Source organism: Thermobia domestica, chromosome 5 (assembly GCF_964235325.1).
Source record: "Thermobia domestica chromosome 5, izTheDome1.hap1.1, whole genome shotgun sequence".
In the NCBI taxonomy this organism is placed as follows: domain Eukaryota; kingdom Metazoa; phylum Arthropoda; class Insecta; order Zygentoma; family Lepismatidae; genus Thermobia; species Thermobia domestica.
In genome coordinates, this window is record NC_137458.1 from 235,015,915 (window position 1) to 235,034,154 (window position 18,240).

An 18,240-nucleotide genomic window follows, 5' to 3' on the forward strand; every position below is an offset into this window, starting at 1 on the left:
ACAGCCCAGAAATCTCATTCTTAATCCCAAATCTTGTTAGAAATTTTCAGTACATTCAATACATACCTTCATTGTTATTTAATGATTATATGGACAAAATGAAATTTTCTGTAGTTGTAAGTCTTATTTATTGTATTGATGATGTAAATCATTTCCTTTTTTTTTTTTTTTTTTTTTTTTCATGAGAAACTTCTTTTAATTTTGCAGAGTTGTAAAGATTCTGTTGGAGAAAATGGATCCAGAGATTCTTCGTAAGATTTACGCTTCTGACGAAAAGCATGCGATGATGGAACTTGTTAAAGAGGCACTTCGTAATAGAGAGAGCTGGTAATAATTTCTTTTATTTTAAAGTATCATTTTGTAATATAACAAATTAGAAGGCTTGCTCACGGCTAGTGATGTACGTCAGATGAATACGAGTGGGTAGTAAATACAAAATAAGCATTTATCTTTTCTCTGTTTACGCACCCAAAAGGTAAATATTTGATGAAAACCTAATATTCAGTAAGTTGTTTGAATTCTTAGTCATACCGATGGTTTCTTTATATTTTATTTGTTTTCGAAAGAATTCCTAAGATTAAGATACTAATACTTTTTACTGAAATGCATACTAGACTTAAGTTTATTAGGGAGCTCAAGCTATTAGTTATCATAAAAGACAGCGTATTTAAGATGAGAGCAATTTTCATGTTACTAGAACAGAAGTATCTTAGTATAAAATGAAATCTCAGTTTTACGTCCCACGGTTATGCCGGTTAGGCTAAAGGAGATGGTAATAATGAGAAATGAGTGATATGCTGGAATGAAGAAAGTGGGAGGAAACGGGAGAACCCCGAGAAAACTTATGAGCACGGTGTTTTCGTATCTTAGTATAATATCCTTGAGTTATCTCTCTTATTTTCTCCACTGAGACCGCGTTGGCTCAGTGGTAGAGTATCCACCTCTGGTGCATGGGGTCCTTGGTTCGATCCCAGCTCGCGCCAAGTGAACTTTGTGTTGGACAAACACCGTGTGTGAGGGTTTTCTTGGGACTCTCCCGTTTCCTCCCACTTTCTTCGTTCCACCATTTCATTCATTTCTCATCATCACCGTCTCCTTTAGACTAGCTGGCATAACCGTGGGACGTAAAACTTAAATCTTCTCTATTTGGTTTCGTTTGACATCATAGGATATCAATCATTAAAAATACCACCAAGAAGTGTAATTAATTATATTTAAACAACAAAGTAACAATCATTATTTACACAAATTGGAAAGGAGAAGAAGGTTACAATTTCGTTAAAATTATCTGAGAAACAAGCTAGGGAAGTCTATATAGTTTCCAAAGTTTTGTTTTCTTTTTTCTTTCTTCAATAAAGCTATGCTTGAATCACTCGTTGTAAATGAGAAATTATCATTCTTTCAGAACTCAAAGAAAGCTATCTTAATGACGACTTTTGGAAACGTATTTTTAAAAGTAGCCATTTTGAAACTTGTAACGAATTTGATCAATTGCTTCGAGTTAAATGAGTCTCAGAGAGACTTCTCCGTTTACTCAAAATTCCAGAGCCTTCCTTTAATTCTGACAGAAAAGCAATTAATGATGGGAAATTTATAGAACAAGAATTTTAGGAATAATCCAAAAATAAATAAATAAATAAAAAATGGATCAAAATATTGCGATCTTGTCCAAGAATTTTAGGAATGATCCCAAAAAATGCATCAAAAGATTGTGATCTTGGCCAATAATTAGTTTTTGGATCAGAGGTTACAAATTTTTTTTGAACGCCTCTAAATCAAGTTTTCGTATTTTCTGCAGAATAAGCACATCATACTGAGTTAATTGATAGTTTGGGTTTGGCTACACTATATGTAGTTCTCCAGATATAAGGCGTACAAGGAAATTTTTGATTGAAATATATTAGACCTTTTGATTCAATAAAGAAGTCAATTCGACTTGGATCCAATTTATCTGGTCTCACATTTCCTCAGTCCCACTTTACAGAACTGGAGAACTGCTAATTTTATTAGCGAAATTGGTGAATAAGTGGAATTAAGCACTAGGTGGAGCGTTTTGCACTTTTGTTGGAAATTCGATTATAGCTAGTGCGGAAAAGGTGCCATTAGTGGCACCGACCTTACTGATTTTTTTTTTTTTTTGACAACCCTTACCCTGCCCCAATGGACTTAGTTTTTTAAGTGTTTGGATAGGCAACACGCGCAACACCAATGACAGGAAAGCTACTTGTGGTCGTTTTTAGAGTTGCCTGATGACTATAATACAATTATTTTATTAAAAGAAACTTGTAACAATGCCAGTAATAATTTTAAAATGTTTATGAGTCAAAGTACAGACATATTAGCTCAGTTGTTGGAATTAATGTCCAGATTTTGTTTGGAATGCCACGTTAACGATGATTATAGGCATAGCTCTTGATATAACACGATTTGTTTTTGGCAACTCTTCGTTTGTTCGTACATCGACAGCAAATGCCATCTAGCGGCAGGCTACACAACTTTGTTGTTGCTTACTTTGGCCACGTCCGGCTCCGTCCTGAAGATTCGTGTACCTCACGCTCGCCTCGTTGGCTCCAGAACCTATGCCGACGTTCCTAGATTATTCTCGCTCGTAGTTCGGCGGCGGTATAAATATTGCATACTTCGGCCAACCAATCCAACAGGTCAGTTTATTGCAGCGTAAGCTTCAACTGTTTTAGTTCGCTACTGTTTCTGTTAAGACAGAGAGTTTGTGCGTTGTACCTAAAGTTATAGTCTTCTTAGTGCGATACGATTCAGAGACATTTTGTATACTTTGGTTTCCAAGTTCGAAAGCAATGGAAAGCAAGATGAAGAAAATGCCTCATAGCAGACCAACGTGGGAAAGTGTGAAACGAGGCTTATTTGACACTCCAAGTGAAATGAGTGAAGTGCAGTTACCCACGTACGCTGACGTTATGCGACATTATCATTGGTTTCGAAGTGGTTTAAGTGCTGACGAAAGTGTAACTAAATTATCAGGGACTGACATTTGTAAACTAGTTGGACAAAGAGTTGTACATATTTGGCGTAAAGCAAGCATTCCTGTGGTTACAGAAAAGAGAGCTTTTGACATGCTGAAAACATTTTGTAATATGTGTCGCACCAAGGAAAAACATTTCAGTCGACAAGGACAAGAAGCAACACTTCGTGCAGGTTTTGTGGCACACGCGGAAAAGTCTCATTTTGATATTGCGTCTTGCAAATGTAAAACCGCCGAAGATTGCAACTGTGAGAGGACACGCAAGATACCAAAACGAGAATTCAAGTTTCTTTTGGACCAGAGAATATCACGGAAAATAAGCATTGGTAACATTGACGTCCGAACAAGCAAATCACTGTCAAAGATGTTTTCGCGTAAAGTGAGCAGATTTAAGGGGCAGACAACCAAGAAAGACGCTGGAAGTGTTGAAGCAAGTCCATCAACTAGTGGGATTAGGCATAGGCACAGATCAAAGATACTGGCGTCGTCAGGGGAATCCAGCGAAGCTGTTGAATCGGAAAGCACGTCGGGATTTGACTTCGAGGCGCGACCAAGAAGGAAACAGCCTAAAGCCCATCTGTCTTCAAAATACAGCAGAGGCAGCGTTTAGAACTGGAGCTTAAGACAGACAGACGTTGCTTTGATCGCTTCTGCCGTACTTCAGGACGCGAGACTCGTAACGCCAGAGGACAAAAATCTTGTTGTTAACAGATTTAAGGTACGAAGAGGAAAAAATAAACTGGGTGAAAAGATCCAGAGAGAAAAGGCTCACCTAGGCCGGGCGATTATAAGTATCTACTTAACGGAAAAAATGATGCAACTCTTGTGCAAGAAAAAATTAACAGGAAATTACGAAGACGAGAGGATGCAGAAAAGTATATCACAGTTCTATCGGAGCCCGGTTCAGAATACTTGGGTCATGCCACACCTAAGTGAGGCACTGGCAAGGATATTGCCGACTCTATATTGGAACTTTTAGAGAAGAACCAGTACGACGGGTCAAGTCTTGAGTAGTCGGCAGCAATGGTAAAGCCACGAACACAGGATGGGATAACGGCGTGATAAGTCAAATACAAAGATCCCTAGGAAAGGAACTGTAGCATCTCATTTGCCTTCTTCATATCAACGAGTTGCCATTTCGACACCTGGTTACCGAATTGGATGGTGGGACGACCGGACCCAACACTTTTTCCGGCCCCATCGGAAAGAAATTAAAGGATTGTGAACGTTCACCGATCGTCTCCTTTACACCCATTCCCGTTGAATGGGTGTCTGAAATGGAAAACCAGATGGTTTAAGCAGCGACCTCTCTTTGAAATTTGTAAGGCTGTTGCTACAGGAATGTGTGCTACCGATCTAGCAAACAGAAAACCAGGACCACTATCACATTCACGATGGCTTACATTGGCCTGTAGAATGCTTCGCCACAACATCAGTACTGATAAACCTAGTTCAAGTTTGTGTCTACTTTGCTAGTACATTGTTAAAGTATACGCTGCCGCCTGGTTTTCAATACGACGAAATCCTTCGTGCGAAATGGGCGCCATGCATCTGTTTAGCATAGTTAAGCTATCACGTTTTCTGCCAGAAAATCTACAACACATTGTTCATTCTGTTCTACAAACAAACGGATACTACGCTCATCATGAAAACCTGCTGATAGCAATGACAGCAGATGAAAATCCGCATTTGAACGTTAGGCTGGTGAAGGATAAAAAAGTGCCGCAGCCAGAAGACTCCGAGATCAAGCCACCCACGTGACTTCATTGTTCCGAAATTAAACTTTACAGCTGAAAATTACTACGACATGATTAATTGGCCTAAATGTCTAACAGAGCCGCCAATCACACGAAACGTAACGGATCAGCAGCTTGAAGAAAACATCCGAACTTCAGCTACTCTAACAACAACATTCCCTTACCATAGTCAAGCTGTGGAACGCACAGTGAAGCTGGTGTCCGAGGCAGCGTCGAAAAAGTGCGACCAGAACGCAAGAGATATCTGCGTTAGAGCCAAACTGAAGTCTAGAACAAGAATGACTCGCTTCGAGACCAAGAAGCACTACGTGATCTAAGGTCAAATGTCAACGTTTGCCTACTGGGAGGGTGGGTGGGCGGAACTCGATGTGCAACAACCTCCCCGTGGTGAGTTCTGGGTTATTTTGCGTACAGGGCAAAATAAGCGAAGAGTTGCACAAAGAAAATCGTGTTATATCAAGGGCTATGCCTATAATAATCGTTAACGTGGCATTCGAAACAAAATCTGGACATTAATTCTAACAACTGAGCTAATATGGCTGTACTTTGACTCATAAACATTTTAAAATTATTTACTGGCATTGCTACAAGTTTCTTTAAATAAAATAATTGTATTATAGCCATCAGGTAACTCTAAAAATGACCACAAGTAGCTTTTCTGTCATTGGTGTTGTGCGTGTTGCCTAACCAAACACTAAACAACTTTAAGTCCGTTGGGGCAGGGTAAAGGGTTGTCCAAAAAAATTAAAAAGAAAAATAAAATTAAAAAAAATCAGTAAGGTCGGTGCCACTAATGGCACCTTTTCCGCATTAGCCGTCATCGAATTTCCAACAAAAGTGCAAAACACTCTACCCTATTAAACACTGTTTGGCTGAGAGCACATTTGACTGATTATAAAAAAAGATAGGAATATGAGCAAGGATTTTTTGTGAGATAGTGTATAAAAATGAGTTTACTATCTCTCATCGCCGGCTCGTAGCTAGCGTGAGCGCCTTTGTTTTACGGGGTTCCATTCCCGGTAGGAAAGTACTAAAATTAGAACGTATTATAGTGATTCGAATTCCACCTTAAACTAAAGGTTCACGTCGATGCTGAAAAGGACGGATGGATTAGAGTTTAACGTCCCTTTCGGCAGTGCGGCTTTGTGATATGTGGACGTACAGCGTAACGTGGTATCCGAAATACATGAGTTTCCGCCGGAAATCGAACTCGGGTCTCTCGCGCCGTCGATGCTGAAAAGGAACATTAAACTTCAAAGAACAACAATAAATGAGCTCACTACTTTGGTGGGAAGGGTTTCGAAACAACACTGAATTAACGAGTGTCGCCATTCGTATCCTTATGCCTTATTTGTGCAACACAATTGTCATGCTAGTCAAGGAACAATTAGTTTATTTGTCACAGTAAATAAATAACACTTTCACTTAATGTTCCTTGACTCGTGTGATAATCGCTTTGCATAAATAAGGGTTTAGTGTTCAAATTACATGTGTTGCTTCAGAAAGAACCTTCTCTGCAGTCAGTTGGATCCACAGTAAAAGAAGAAATCGTTTATCAGATACAGAAACAGAAAAGTTTTCGATAAGAAATCGTCTGAAAAATCACCACTATAACGCTTATGACTACCATTAATGAGGAACCAGTCACCAATTGTTGGTATAGAGTAGGTTAAAACACCAGAAATATTGGTAGACAATAGAGAGGAAAAGAGTGAAATAGAAAGAAATGAGGAAACGAGTGCTAGTGATGTTGATATATGAGGATTATGTGATTATTCTGTAATGCGCTCTTACACCCTCAAGAACGCAGTGCAGAAATTTCCATGAAGACCATATACATTCTGTAAATTACTTTCCGAAAAAAAAAAAGAAAGAAAAAACACTGGATGAAAAACAATATATTTACATTATTTACATTTATAGTTATTAGTTAAATACTCTTTGTTGAGTTGGAACATCAGAAAGATTTTCTACAGTGGACGAGAAATGCTTCAAAATGAAGACACAAGCTTCACCTCTAAATAAAAAGAGAAAAAAAATAGTACTTACTGCTTCTGCACTTTATAAAACAATTTTAAATGAAAGTGCTAAAGTATGAACTAAAATATCTGCAAATTACGAAATTGCGGTGTAGTATTCATATTTATTGAAACTAGTCAAGAATGAAATTAGTTAGAAGCTGTCGTGAGTTGGGAAAGGGCAAAATCACCGATGACCAGTTAACCCTCCCATGAAAGCAAAATTGATAAGAATGGGTCAATTGTTTGATCACTTTTGATCACAGACAATTTGCGTTTGATCCTATGCGTAGTGACGTAATACGCACATTTTTTACAGAAAGTTAACAAGTTAATCTTTTCGCCCTATGTAAACAAAATTGATCGGAATTGATCTAGATCATTTGATCACTAAATGTCAGCGTTTATCGCTACGCATAGTGATGTAATAATCGTAATTTGTAGAAAGTTAACAGGCTAACTTGTTCGGCCCCATGGAAGTAAAATTGATTGAAATTGAGTCAGATTGTTTGAGTGTCGTTTGATCGCGATTAATCGCCAACAATGGTCGTTTGATTGCCACGCGTAGTGACGTAATACGCATAATTGTTGAAGTTATCAATTTAACCTATTAGCCCTTCGTGTAAGTGCAATTAATCCGAATTGAGCCAGATTATTTAGTCGTTGTTTGATTTCATTTGTTTGTCAACAATTATTGTTTGATCGCCGCGCGTAGTGACTTAATACGCAAAATTTTGTATGATGAGTTAACAAGTTAGCTTGTTCGCCCATGGAAGCAAAATTGATCGGTATTGGGCCCGATCGTTTGATCGCTAATATCGTTTGATCGCCATGCTTAGTGACATAATACGTATAACTTGTAAGGAGTTCGGCCCCATGGAGAAAAAAAATATATGAAAATTTGGCCAGAGCGTTTGATCATTGTTTGATCGCGATTGATAGATAACAATCAGCGTTTGATCACTAGGCGTAGTGACATAATAGTTATATTTAGTAGGGGGTTTAAGAAGCTTGGAATCAAAATTGATGAGAATTAAGACCAGACCGTTTAACCGTCATGTTATCACTTTGATCGCCAACAGTCAGCGTTTGATCGCCACTCATAAAGAAGTGTAATTTATTTTGGAGCTAGCGTGTTAATCTTGGGTTAGCCCTCCCCCCTCACGTAAGCAAATTCATCAGAGTTGATTGCCTTGCCATCATACAGGAATATTGTAAAACAGATAACATTGTACAACACAGATAATATTGTAAAATATTTAACGAGGTATCCTGTAATTCCCCTAGGAAGAAAAATTGATCGGAATTTGCCAGATTCTTTGATCGTTGGTTTACCACGCATATTTGTAGTGAGTTAACTAATTAATTTCTTCAGCCCCATGCAAAACAAATTTAATGGAAATTGAACCTAATCCTTTGATCGAGATTAATCTTCGATAATCAGAGTTTGAACGGTGCACGTAATGGTATAATATGCATATTTTTTAAATGGCTAACAACTGAACTCGTTGGACCTCCATGGAAGTATAATTGATCAGAATTGGACCAGATTGTGTGATATGATAAAGAAACATGAGTGTTTGATCGCCCCACATAATGACGTTATATTCATAATTTCGTAGGGGGCCTACAAGTTAAGGGAACATAATATTAAAAAGCTAAAAGCTAAACATTTTTCTTTTGCCCGATTTCCTAAGTGGAAAGAGATAATTACTTACTACAGTAATAATGTTATTCTACACTCAAAAATACGAATCGGAAGAATTTTCAATGTTGCCATCAATTGAAATTACAGTGAGGCCACAATATGAATTACCCAAAAATCTAGGTTAAGGCAGTGTCTAGAAAAATTAACTCAACAGTAATTGATGACTTATCATGTTGTCTTGGCTCCTTGTTAACTACTTTTTAAATAATATTTGTATTATTTTGTAACAAATAGAAAGTGTAATTTTAATAACTTTCTGTTTATTGCAATAAGCAGCAACCATCACAAAATAGTCAACAGGCCTCAGCTGATGATCAAATATTGGTCTGTGCAATCTGTCGAAAGTGCGTGCACAGTGTTTCTAGCTGTTTTAAACGTCAGGCCGCCCATTATAAAGGGGCACAATAGTCAAAAACTTCCAAATTTTAATAAAGATAAAATGAGATTACTAATCGTAATTCGGACAATGTAAATTATGAAATTCCTCTCGTAGACCACTAATCAACAACGTTGACGGATCGTCGATGAAACTTTAATTTGGAGGGTGATCACAGTAAATCAATTTTACAGGGTGTTTATCGGTCACGAAAGTCACGAAATCAGAAAACGGTCATGAAAGTCAAGAAATTTAGCTTTTAGGTCACGATTTTTTTAACTGTACAAATGTAAGTATAGATTGCAAAAATATTGTTCTATAAAACGTCAAAATTCACCACCAAAATGTCTATGGTCGGCTTTAGACACTGCCAAATTGCAAGCAAAGTACGTTTCTATCGCATGGATGAAAATTCGGCTTAATTCGCTCTTGAAAATGTTAGGAAATTTTATGATTTGGGAAAGAAAAGGTCACGAAATTTCATTTTGTAATGTTAGTAGACACCCTGTTTTATATATAACTACTAAATTAGGACGACAAACGGTCCTAATTGAGACAGGAAACATTAGATCGATGTGGCCTTCAACGACCTACCTTCTGGCATTCAATTATTACCATTGAATACATCAGTGAAGGGAATATCTAACAAAGTTCTCCATTTAAAATACATAGCATTAATTATTAAGATTGGTCACACAACATTTTCTCATTATTTTCGAATAATCGAGAAATCAACCAATCCAACCATTCAGTATTAGATCTACTGAAACATGTATATGCAATGGTTGATTTAAATAGAAACATTATTTCTCTCTTCAAGAATCCACGAAAACCAACACTTCCTGCAGAGAAGGAAGAAAATACTTCATCAGCGCACGCGACACATATCATCAAGCAAACTTAGCAAACTTGTTTTTCTTACTAAATACATTATTCTTCCTTCTCGAGCTCACACACTAATTCCAGTTACAGTAAAGAAAAAGTTGCTAACAAAGAATCTTTCTTTGTGTCGTTACTTTCCGGATTGCTCGAGAAGCAAAAGTTAAGAGCCATTGACCAGAAAATTGATACAAATAACATGATTATACTGGTTACTAATCCTAACAGCCACCCTATCACTATAAACAAGAACACGCAAGTGGCGGATCTTGAAGTAGGGCACGAATATTCTTTTAATGCTATGGAAACGCCATCTTCCGTAGAAAAGGCACAACACTTCACGATACAAGAAGAAATTGATCATCGCTTAAACTACAAGGTTTTTTTTAAAAAAGGCATTTTTGATATTAATCCGAATTTGAATAAATTTCAAAAACAAGCCACTCATGAGTTGTTATACAAGAACAGACGTTTTCACATTCGCTTCAGATGATATCGGACATTTTAGGGGCTTTGTTAAATAAAATAAAGATTTCTAACATAAGTCTGCCTCATTTAATGATCGATCACCACCTATACCAATTAACGTTCGAGATCAAGTCGATAAGCAAAAACAAGAACTTATTAATGCTAAAATCATAAGGCCCACAGACGATAATAGTTTCAGATCTCCGTTGATTCTTATAAAGAAGCCCAGAACAATCGACTTTCGCATCGTTCTTAACCTCCAAAATTGTAATAGTTACACTCAGTATTCTCTGTTCCGTTTCAATTTACAGATGATGTTTTAAACTCTCTGAAAGATAAAAATTACATAACCACCTTGGACTTCTTACATAACCACCATCAGATCTTGCTTCACCATAAGAGCCATCGGTATCTGCCCTTTGAACTCAACCACGCCAGAAAATCGTACGAACGGCCACTGTACAAGTGCGCAAGCCTAAAGCATAGTGACAAGAATGATTTTAGAGGGACTACCAGACAGAATAACTTCATTCACTGACGACATTGTGATAGGGAGTTATAAATTTCAGCGACAACTAGCAGATTTAGAACTATTATTTCAAAAACTACGAAAGTACGACTTTCGTGCTTCTCTTAAGAAGACGCATTTGTGTTACCAACAGCTAGATGTTCTTGGATATCTCGTTTCTGGTGATTATTAAAATTTCACGTAAGATAGGAAAGAAAATTAGAGATTTTTAGAAGTGTACTACCAAGAGAATTTTAAAAAGTTTCATTGGCCTATGTTCTTACTTAAGAACACATAGTAAGGATTTTACAATTAAAATAGAACCTTTACAGAATTTGGCGACACCTAATTCAAAATTTAAATGGAATTAAGAACACGATATTCTTTTTGAACAACTAAAACACGACATTTGCAGGCTCCCTCTCTTCCTCATTTTGGCGATTAATTAGAAATAAGAGTGTACAGTGACAGCAGTAAAATCCAGACAGGAGGAATATTGGCCTGTTATGAGTGAAGTGGACCTATCACGTTTGTAAATACTAAGTAAAGTATTCTGATACAAACAATCTCCACCCTTCTTTCACAGTATCGAGGTTAGCTTCCAGATATCTTCTCAGCAGTCGTCCTCATTACTCAGAATATCTCTGAATTCTCCCTTTTATCTGATTGAATACCCAAGTTTGAAAGGAGTTATGTACTGTATGTCATATTTTGAAGATATGTTGTAATCCGGAATTCCAGAACGTATGGTAATCTGCTGAGTTATTAGTTTATTTCAAAATTGGACCAACATGGTTGCACACTACTTAGCTTAGGGTGTATTTTACCATTCAAACATAAGGAAATGTTAGACCATTAAAATAAATACTTGTGAAATTCTGCTGGGTACAATGAATACAACCATACAACGTGTAAATATCTTTCACCTAGTTTGTTTAAATTGTATAGGCATAAAATATCTGAGTCTGAATTCAAAATTAAATGAAAATAATGAGTTTTCCGTCTCATGTGATAACAGTAGTACACATCGATAGGAACGTCTCTGTCCCGGCTAGATACTACTTTGCAACTGCAAATTATTCGTTACTTTGTGGTCGTTATTTTTATTCGTAAATTAGTCAAAACAATTTGAAAAAGGATCCTATTATAGTAGTTGAATTTAGCGACCCTTTTAGCAGCCAAGCTGTATGAGACATGGACCTACGTGAGCGTGGGATCTGAACTACATAAGTTCCCACCAGGAATCGAACCCGAGTCTCATCTTATTATAAGAAATACTAATAATGGTATCTTTTTCTTTCTCAGGAAGGAATGTTTACAACTTGTTCTTGATGCAAAACATGACAGAACAGTCTCGTTGTATAGGTCTCTCTGGTGCTCCTCTTATAGGACCAACTTGATTTATCGTTGCCTTCCTGTGGAATATGCCACAGAGTCTTTTTTTAGCGAGACCAATTCTCGGCGCCCGTTTGACAAGGGTGGTTTTATGGATTGGTTTCCTTCGTTAATGGAGGCAGGTAATGTATCGTATTTGCAATTATATAAATTCTTATTTTTGATAATAGTAATAAAATGGCTATTGGATCTATTTATTGTTTATCATGTTACTGGATAGTATATGAGTGTCATTAGAGAAACCTGTAAAGAGGATAACCTCGTCCGAAACATTGGAATTGTTCGTAATATTGAGATTTTGTTTCTATTTCACCATTATGTGATTTACAGTAATAACATATACTTTAGTTATTTTCTTTAAAGAACAGTTAGTTGTCAGTATAAATAAATATGCGAAATTATGAAAGATAAATATGTAATAAAAGTGTCGTGTGATAAAATATGTAATACGACGTTCCATTATCTTCCGAACGAGATTCAACTTATTAATCTTACAATTAAGAGACAACCAAAAGCTGTATTAAAAAAAAAAATAAATAAATAAAAAATAAAAAAAAACTACATATTGTAGAGACACGTATAACGAGACCTTTGTTCGTTTCATTAAAACCTCGTAGTATAATCTGTACAAAATTATTTACTACTTACTACGAAGATTATTTAAGGATTACACTAGTTTCAGTCACTTAAAAATCAATATATTTCGCAATAATTATTGTTTAACAGCAATTCGAGACAAGTTTATGATATACGATATCTTGTTGAATTATATATTGATAATTATATATAAACAAATACCTGGTAACGGAACTGATACCTTAGTAACCGGATCACTGTCATAACAACGAATAAACAAACATTTCTACATAGCATTACCATAGGTTACATAGCACGACCTAGACAAATAAACGTTACCAAATCAACATTATTCATGACATTAATTATATAATTTTTTCTTCTTTTTCTAATATGTAGCTAGTGCTTGTTAAAATAGCATTTTTGCCCTGAATACTAAGTAAAATAAACAATATAAACACACGTTATCGTTGAATATAGCTCCCGAACTAAGGGACTTCTTAAATGGTTCGCAATTGAAGAAAGGATTCCTGGGCCGTAATGTATTTCGCATATATTATATATGGTCACCTTATTTTTGGAATTGCCCTCATATATTAAAAATTACATTTTAATAATATAATAAATTATATATGTCCATTATAATCATGGATATGTCACATATATCCATGAAGTTTAAGAGAAACTTTGTGTGTAAGAATTTTGAAGAATGCATTTTCTATGTAAGAACTGTGTAAAAGAAATTTAAGAGAGTCTTGTGTATGCAGGATTCCAACTCACCTGGAAAACCTGGATTAGTCAGGGAATCCAGCTTAGCACTGAAAGGTTTTGGAAAAGTCAGGGAATTTCACTAAAATGTCTGAAAACCTAGAAAAGTCAGGGAATTTCATAATTTATTGTTTAAATTTCATTTAGCTACAGCAGGCATTTCTTATGTAATAACAAATGCTTGAAAGAGGTGGTAACTTTTGCTACTGGAGCCAGTGGTTTAATATTTCCATTTTTAAAATATATATATATATATAACAGGGCATTTCCTGGGTTAATGCATGAATATGTTTGACTTTTGCATTTCTAATGCATTCTGCACTTTCATAAATTCATGGGTAACATTATTGACCAGAAAATGTACATAAATAGCGTACAGGTTATTTTCATATTTTTTTAAGTTACGAGATTTCACTTTTTGCCTTATCCGGCTATTTGGTAGGGGACATTTCATAATTAAAAAAAGTTTTGTTTCTTTTTCTTCATGTGCAAATTCTATTTTTCTATGCATTGGTACAAATATGTGCTACAAAATGATGTACCTGGAAATTTCTGAGAAGTGACCTGGAAAACCTGGAAAAGTCAGGGAATTTGATCTTGGAAAATGAGTGGGAACCTTGTGTATGTGTTAAGAGCCTTTTTTGTGTGTGTAAGATCATGTGAAGCAAATGAGATTCGTGTGCGAGAGAAATTTCAAAAGGTAGCTGAAAATGGGTAGCGGAAATCGCTGGAACTAAAATTCGTACTTATATAAAGACTAGTGTAGTGCAGCTGAACTCAACTACAAGTGCTATTGTGGTGACGATCTGAGTCAGCATAAACTTCTGTGACAGTATTCACATGTTACTCTCTTCAATGTTCCTTCGATTGAGATTTTAAATTTTTCGCCTTTTTTTTTTTTAATTTTTACGTCATTTACTTGCATCATGTTACTTACATGTGAATTTCTATTTTTTTTATAATCTCCTCTTAACAACAACTTTTAACATAATAACAGATTACGAAATAATATTTTACACTATTCTATAATTATTTCACCTTAATATACTGTCTAAAAAATGGAATGAAATCTTTGAGTTTTACGTCCCATGATTATGCCGGCTAGGCTAAAGGAGACGATGATGATGAGAAATGTATGAGCATGGTGGAATCAAGCAAGTGGGAGGAGAATCCCGAGGAAACCCACGCACACGGTGTTTGTTTACCACAAAGTTCAGTTGGCGCGAACGGGGATCGAACCTGGGACCCCGTGCACCAGATTTGAACGCTCTACCACTGCGCCACCGCGTCCCACATACTATCTAAAAGTCGTATATAATATTTTTAAAGTTCTCACAAGTACATTCATTACACAAACTGTAACTATATATACAAGGCATGACGAAAATTCATCAAGGCAGTGGGGTCGGCTATCTCCTAAGGTCTGGCCAGCATCAGCACAACATTGAGAAGTCAAAGAAGAAAGCTTTCTACTGTTACTAGAGAATAGATGGATGACGCAACGAAGAGAAAACAAAAGGATGAGAGGCACCAGCAGCAGAAGCAGTTCAAATAAAAGTCAGAGAAAGGAAGAAAAACTGTTGGATTCTGGATACATCGAAAAACCACCGGCGACACGAAGTAAAAAGATAGGGTTGTACCCAGAATCAGCCGGAGGTTTTGCTGTTTCAAACTCTGATTTTCTATTATTTTTATTTGTTTTGTGTGATTCTATAAATATACTTGATGACATACCTTCCGTATTTATTGGTCAGTTTTCATGATTCAAACAGCAGTGGAAAAAGCATATTTCAGCCTTTTTTAAAGATTTTTATATAGAGAAGAATTACTTCTAAGATTTTGTAATCATTTGTAATTTAATCTAATTCAGTAATAAACAATCTAGTGCAATTGCCTTTGTAAAAGGGAAAAAAGGCAAAAATAATCATTTAGAATATATATATAAAATTGTACTGTAATGGCGTGAAAAAGTGAGGACCCGTACCACCATATCTGACCTACTAGTTGTTGAGTCTTCCCTGCTGGTCGGCTCGCGCGTTTGCCTTTGATGCATGTGGTCCCGGGTTCGACTCCCGCTGGGAGATACAAAAATTTAATTTCATAGTAATTCACTTTCATTAATCATCCGTCACCTTTAGCCTAAAGAGCATAATTGTAGGACGTTAAACTTTTTTTAAAAAATATTTATATATATATTTTTTAATAGTAGTTGAAGAAGTGGCGTGAAAAGGATCAGTAACCAATTCCGAAAGAAATAGTTATATACTTAGACACTTATTGTTATGGACATCAGTTATTATTTTTGGGAGTGGGCCAGGGAAATCCCTTCCCCTCACTACCGGAGGTACGAAATTTTACCCTGGACATATTTCTGATTGTGATCAACATGACTTACCAACATTTTCGCAGTACTGCATTAACTTTGTGTGTATTGAAAGTCCCTCAGGAGAAAATCTAAAATCGTCAGTGGTTGACATCCTAGAGAAAGGATTCTAAGAAGCTCGAAGTACAAAGCGAAACTTATCCCAGTAGGCATGCCGTAGTCGCACAATTATGAAATCATATAACAGTAATGCAAATGTTTAAGGAGGAAGATGTAACATATTTCAGTTGACTAATGAATGCGATCAGAGATGACATTAGATTGTACTGCAGTACATTGTCAGGTACAGTTATTTCCTTTCAACGTATGTTAATATTCAGAGCGCTATATCCTGGTACACAGAAATTGCACTTTTACTGCTTTAGCTGGACCTGAGAACAAAATCGGTATTTGATGTGCGATTATGAATACCCGTGTGTGGGTCTGGACACATTTGAAAACATTATGAACGCTATTTTGTACGTGAGTGTATTGGAGCCAGTTCTGTTAGTAGTTAACTATCTATAACTATAAATATTGTTTCTTTCGATTAGGAAATTACTATACATCAGGACGTACCTGAAATTGTTCAGAGAAGAATGTGTAGCAAACTGTCATCAGACTTAGTGGTATATGAGTTTTATCTGAAAAATTACGTGAAGAGTGCAACTTATGAAATTTATCCATAAACTGCGGTCGAACTCGAACAGCAAATTGAAATACACGGCCGATAATATAATAATATAGTGTTGCAGATGTTAGAAATTATTTATTCTACGGACTCAGTACTACATAGACACTGAGAAACTATAGTTGCAGAAACTATTTTTTGCAACTGATGTAACAAGGAAGGACGTTCCTTTTTCATTCTTATGTGCAAAATACATGAGAATGGACACAAGATCTAGTTCGAATTGATTTGCTTTCCATGGGATGCAGTGTAGTATAGTATTAAATTTTATTGAAGCAGCCAAGTATTAAATTTTCACATGAATTACATACAAAAGTAACAGTAACATTATTTTTCAAATTAAAGAGACTATATATTATTCATAGGAAAATGGGTTTTGAGAATAGTAAAAATATTTAGTTACATAATTATTTAAGTACGAATATACAGAATGTATCAAAAGTCCAGGGCCATAGGCCAACTCCATTATAAGTAAAAATACGAAAAAATGGAAAGAGAGAAAAGTTGTTAATAGATGGTTCTTCTCAATCTAAAATGTTTGAATTTTTTCAATAATACCAACTGTTTGGACTTCACATTGGTAAGGCTTCTTATGTTAAATGAAAAATCAACGTCCAGTTAAGCAGCCTGTTCCCTTGGGCCCTCACCATATCAACCACTACAGAATTGTAAATTAATGTGAGGTGTTCTAGGTTCCCTTACATAAAAATGTGCACGTTCCCTGTGTCGTTCCGTTCCGTTTGAACAGCGTGCTGCGTAATATCCAACAGAATTTTACTTTAGTTGAAGAAGTGGATGTTTGACATCAATGACCACATTAGTTGAAAGAAAAAAGTCAGTAGGGAAAGGTCACTCTTAGCTAGCAGGCTCAATATTGGACTTAGGAAGAAGTTGGTCAAGTGTTGTATATGAAACATTGAACTGTATGGTTCAGAGATTTGGACATTACGGAATCTAGAGAAGAAATATTTAGAGAGCTTCGAAATGTGGTGTTGGAGGAAAACGGGGAAGATAAAATGGACAGAGCGAGCATCAAATGAAGATGTTTTAAAACGGATAGAAGAGAAGAGGACACTTCTAGCCAGCATCCTTCGTAGAAAGGCCAATTGGATTAAACACATTTTGCTAAGAAATTGTGTTTTTCAAACTGCCATAGAAAGATGAAAGGAAAGCGAGGAATAGGAAGAAGAACACAACTAATCGATAATTTGAAAAATAGAAGAAAATATTGGGAGTTAAAAGAGGAAGCTGAAGATCGAGAAACGTGTAAGAAATATTTCCAGGCCCAATCTAAAATTGAAAATAAAAATCCTTATTAGCCCCAGGACCTGCCGGGAGGCAGAATACTTAATAATAATAATAATAATAATAATAATAATAATAATAATAATAATAATAATAATAATAGGGACTATAAATATTTCTTTTGAAGTGCAGTTTGGTGTTAGAGTAACTTGAGTTAGTTATTTTAGAAACTTTATGTAAATATGTCTAGGAAGAAAAAGAGTTATCTTTATTTTCAGCTTTTCAGCAGCTAACACATTACCTTTCTTAAAATGTGTTTATTTCTTTCATAAACATATCTTATTGTTTATGCTTTCATTAGGAATGTGTGTAAACCCAGAGGATGAAGATACTTCGCCACCTCTTGTTGATGTCAATTATCTTACGGTAGATACGATACCATTAGCTGAGAAGTTGATCGAAGAAGGTGCAGATGTCGACTATCGATCGAA

The 18,240-nt window shown here is 35.9% G+C and overlaps 1 protein-coding gene across 2 annotated transcripts in view; it reads left to right on the forward strand.

Annotated features, from left to right (window-relative positions):
* The window catches only part of LOC145686457 (uncharacterized), a 114,569-nt gene that overhangs the window by 65,225 nt on the left and 31,104 nt on the right, over window positions 1-18,240 (forward strand). For both annotated transcript variants that reach the window (XM_081759773.1, XM_081759774.1), the window contains exons 8-10: window positions 208-327; window positions 12,018-12,229; window positions 18,111-18,240. In XM_081759773.1, the coding sequence (XP_081615899.1) occupies window positions 208-327; window positions 12,018-12,229; window positions 18,111-18,240 (462 nt within the window). The remainder of the gene's footprint in view (window positions 1-207; window positions 328-12,017; window positions 12,230-18,110) is intronic.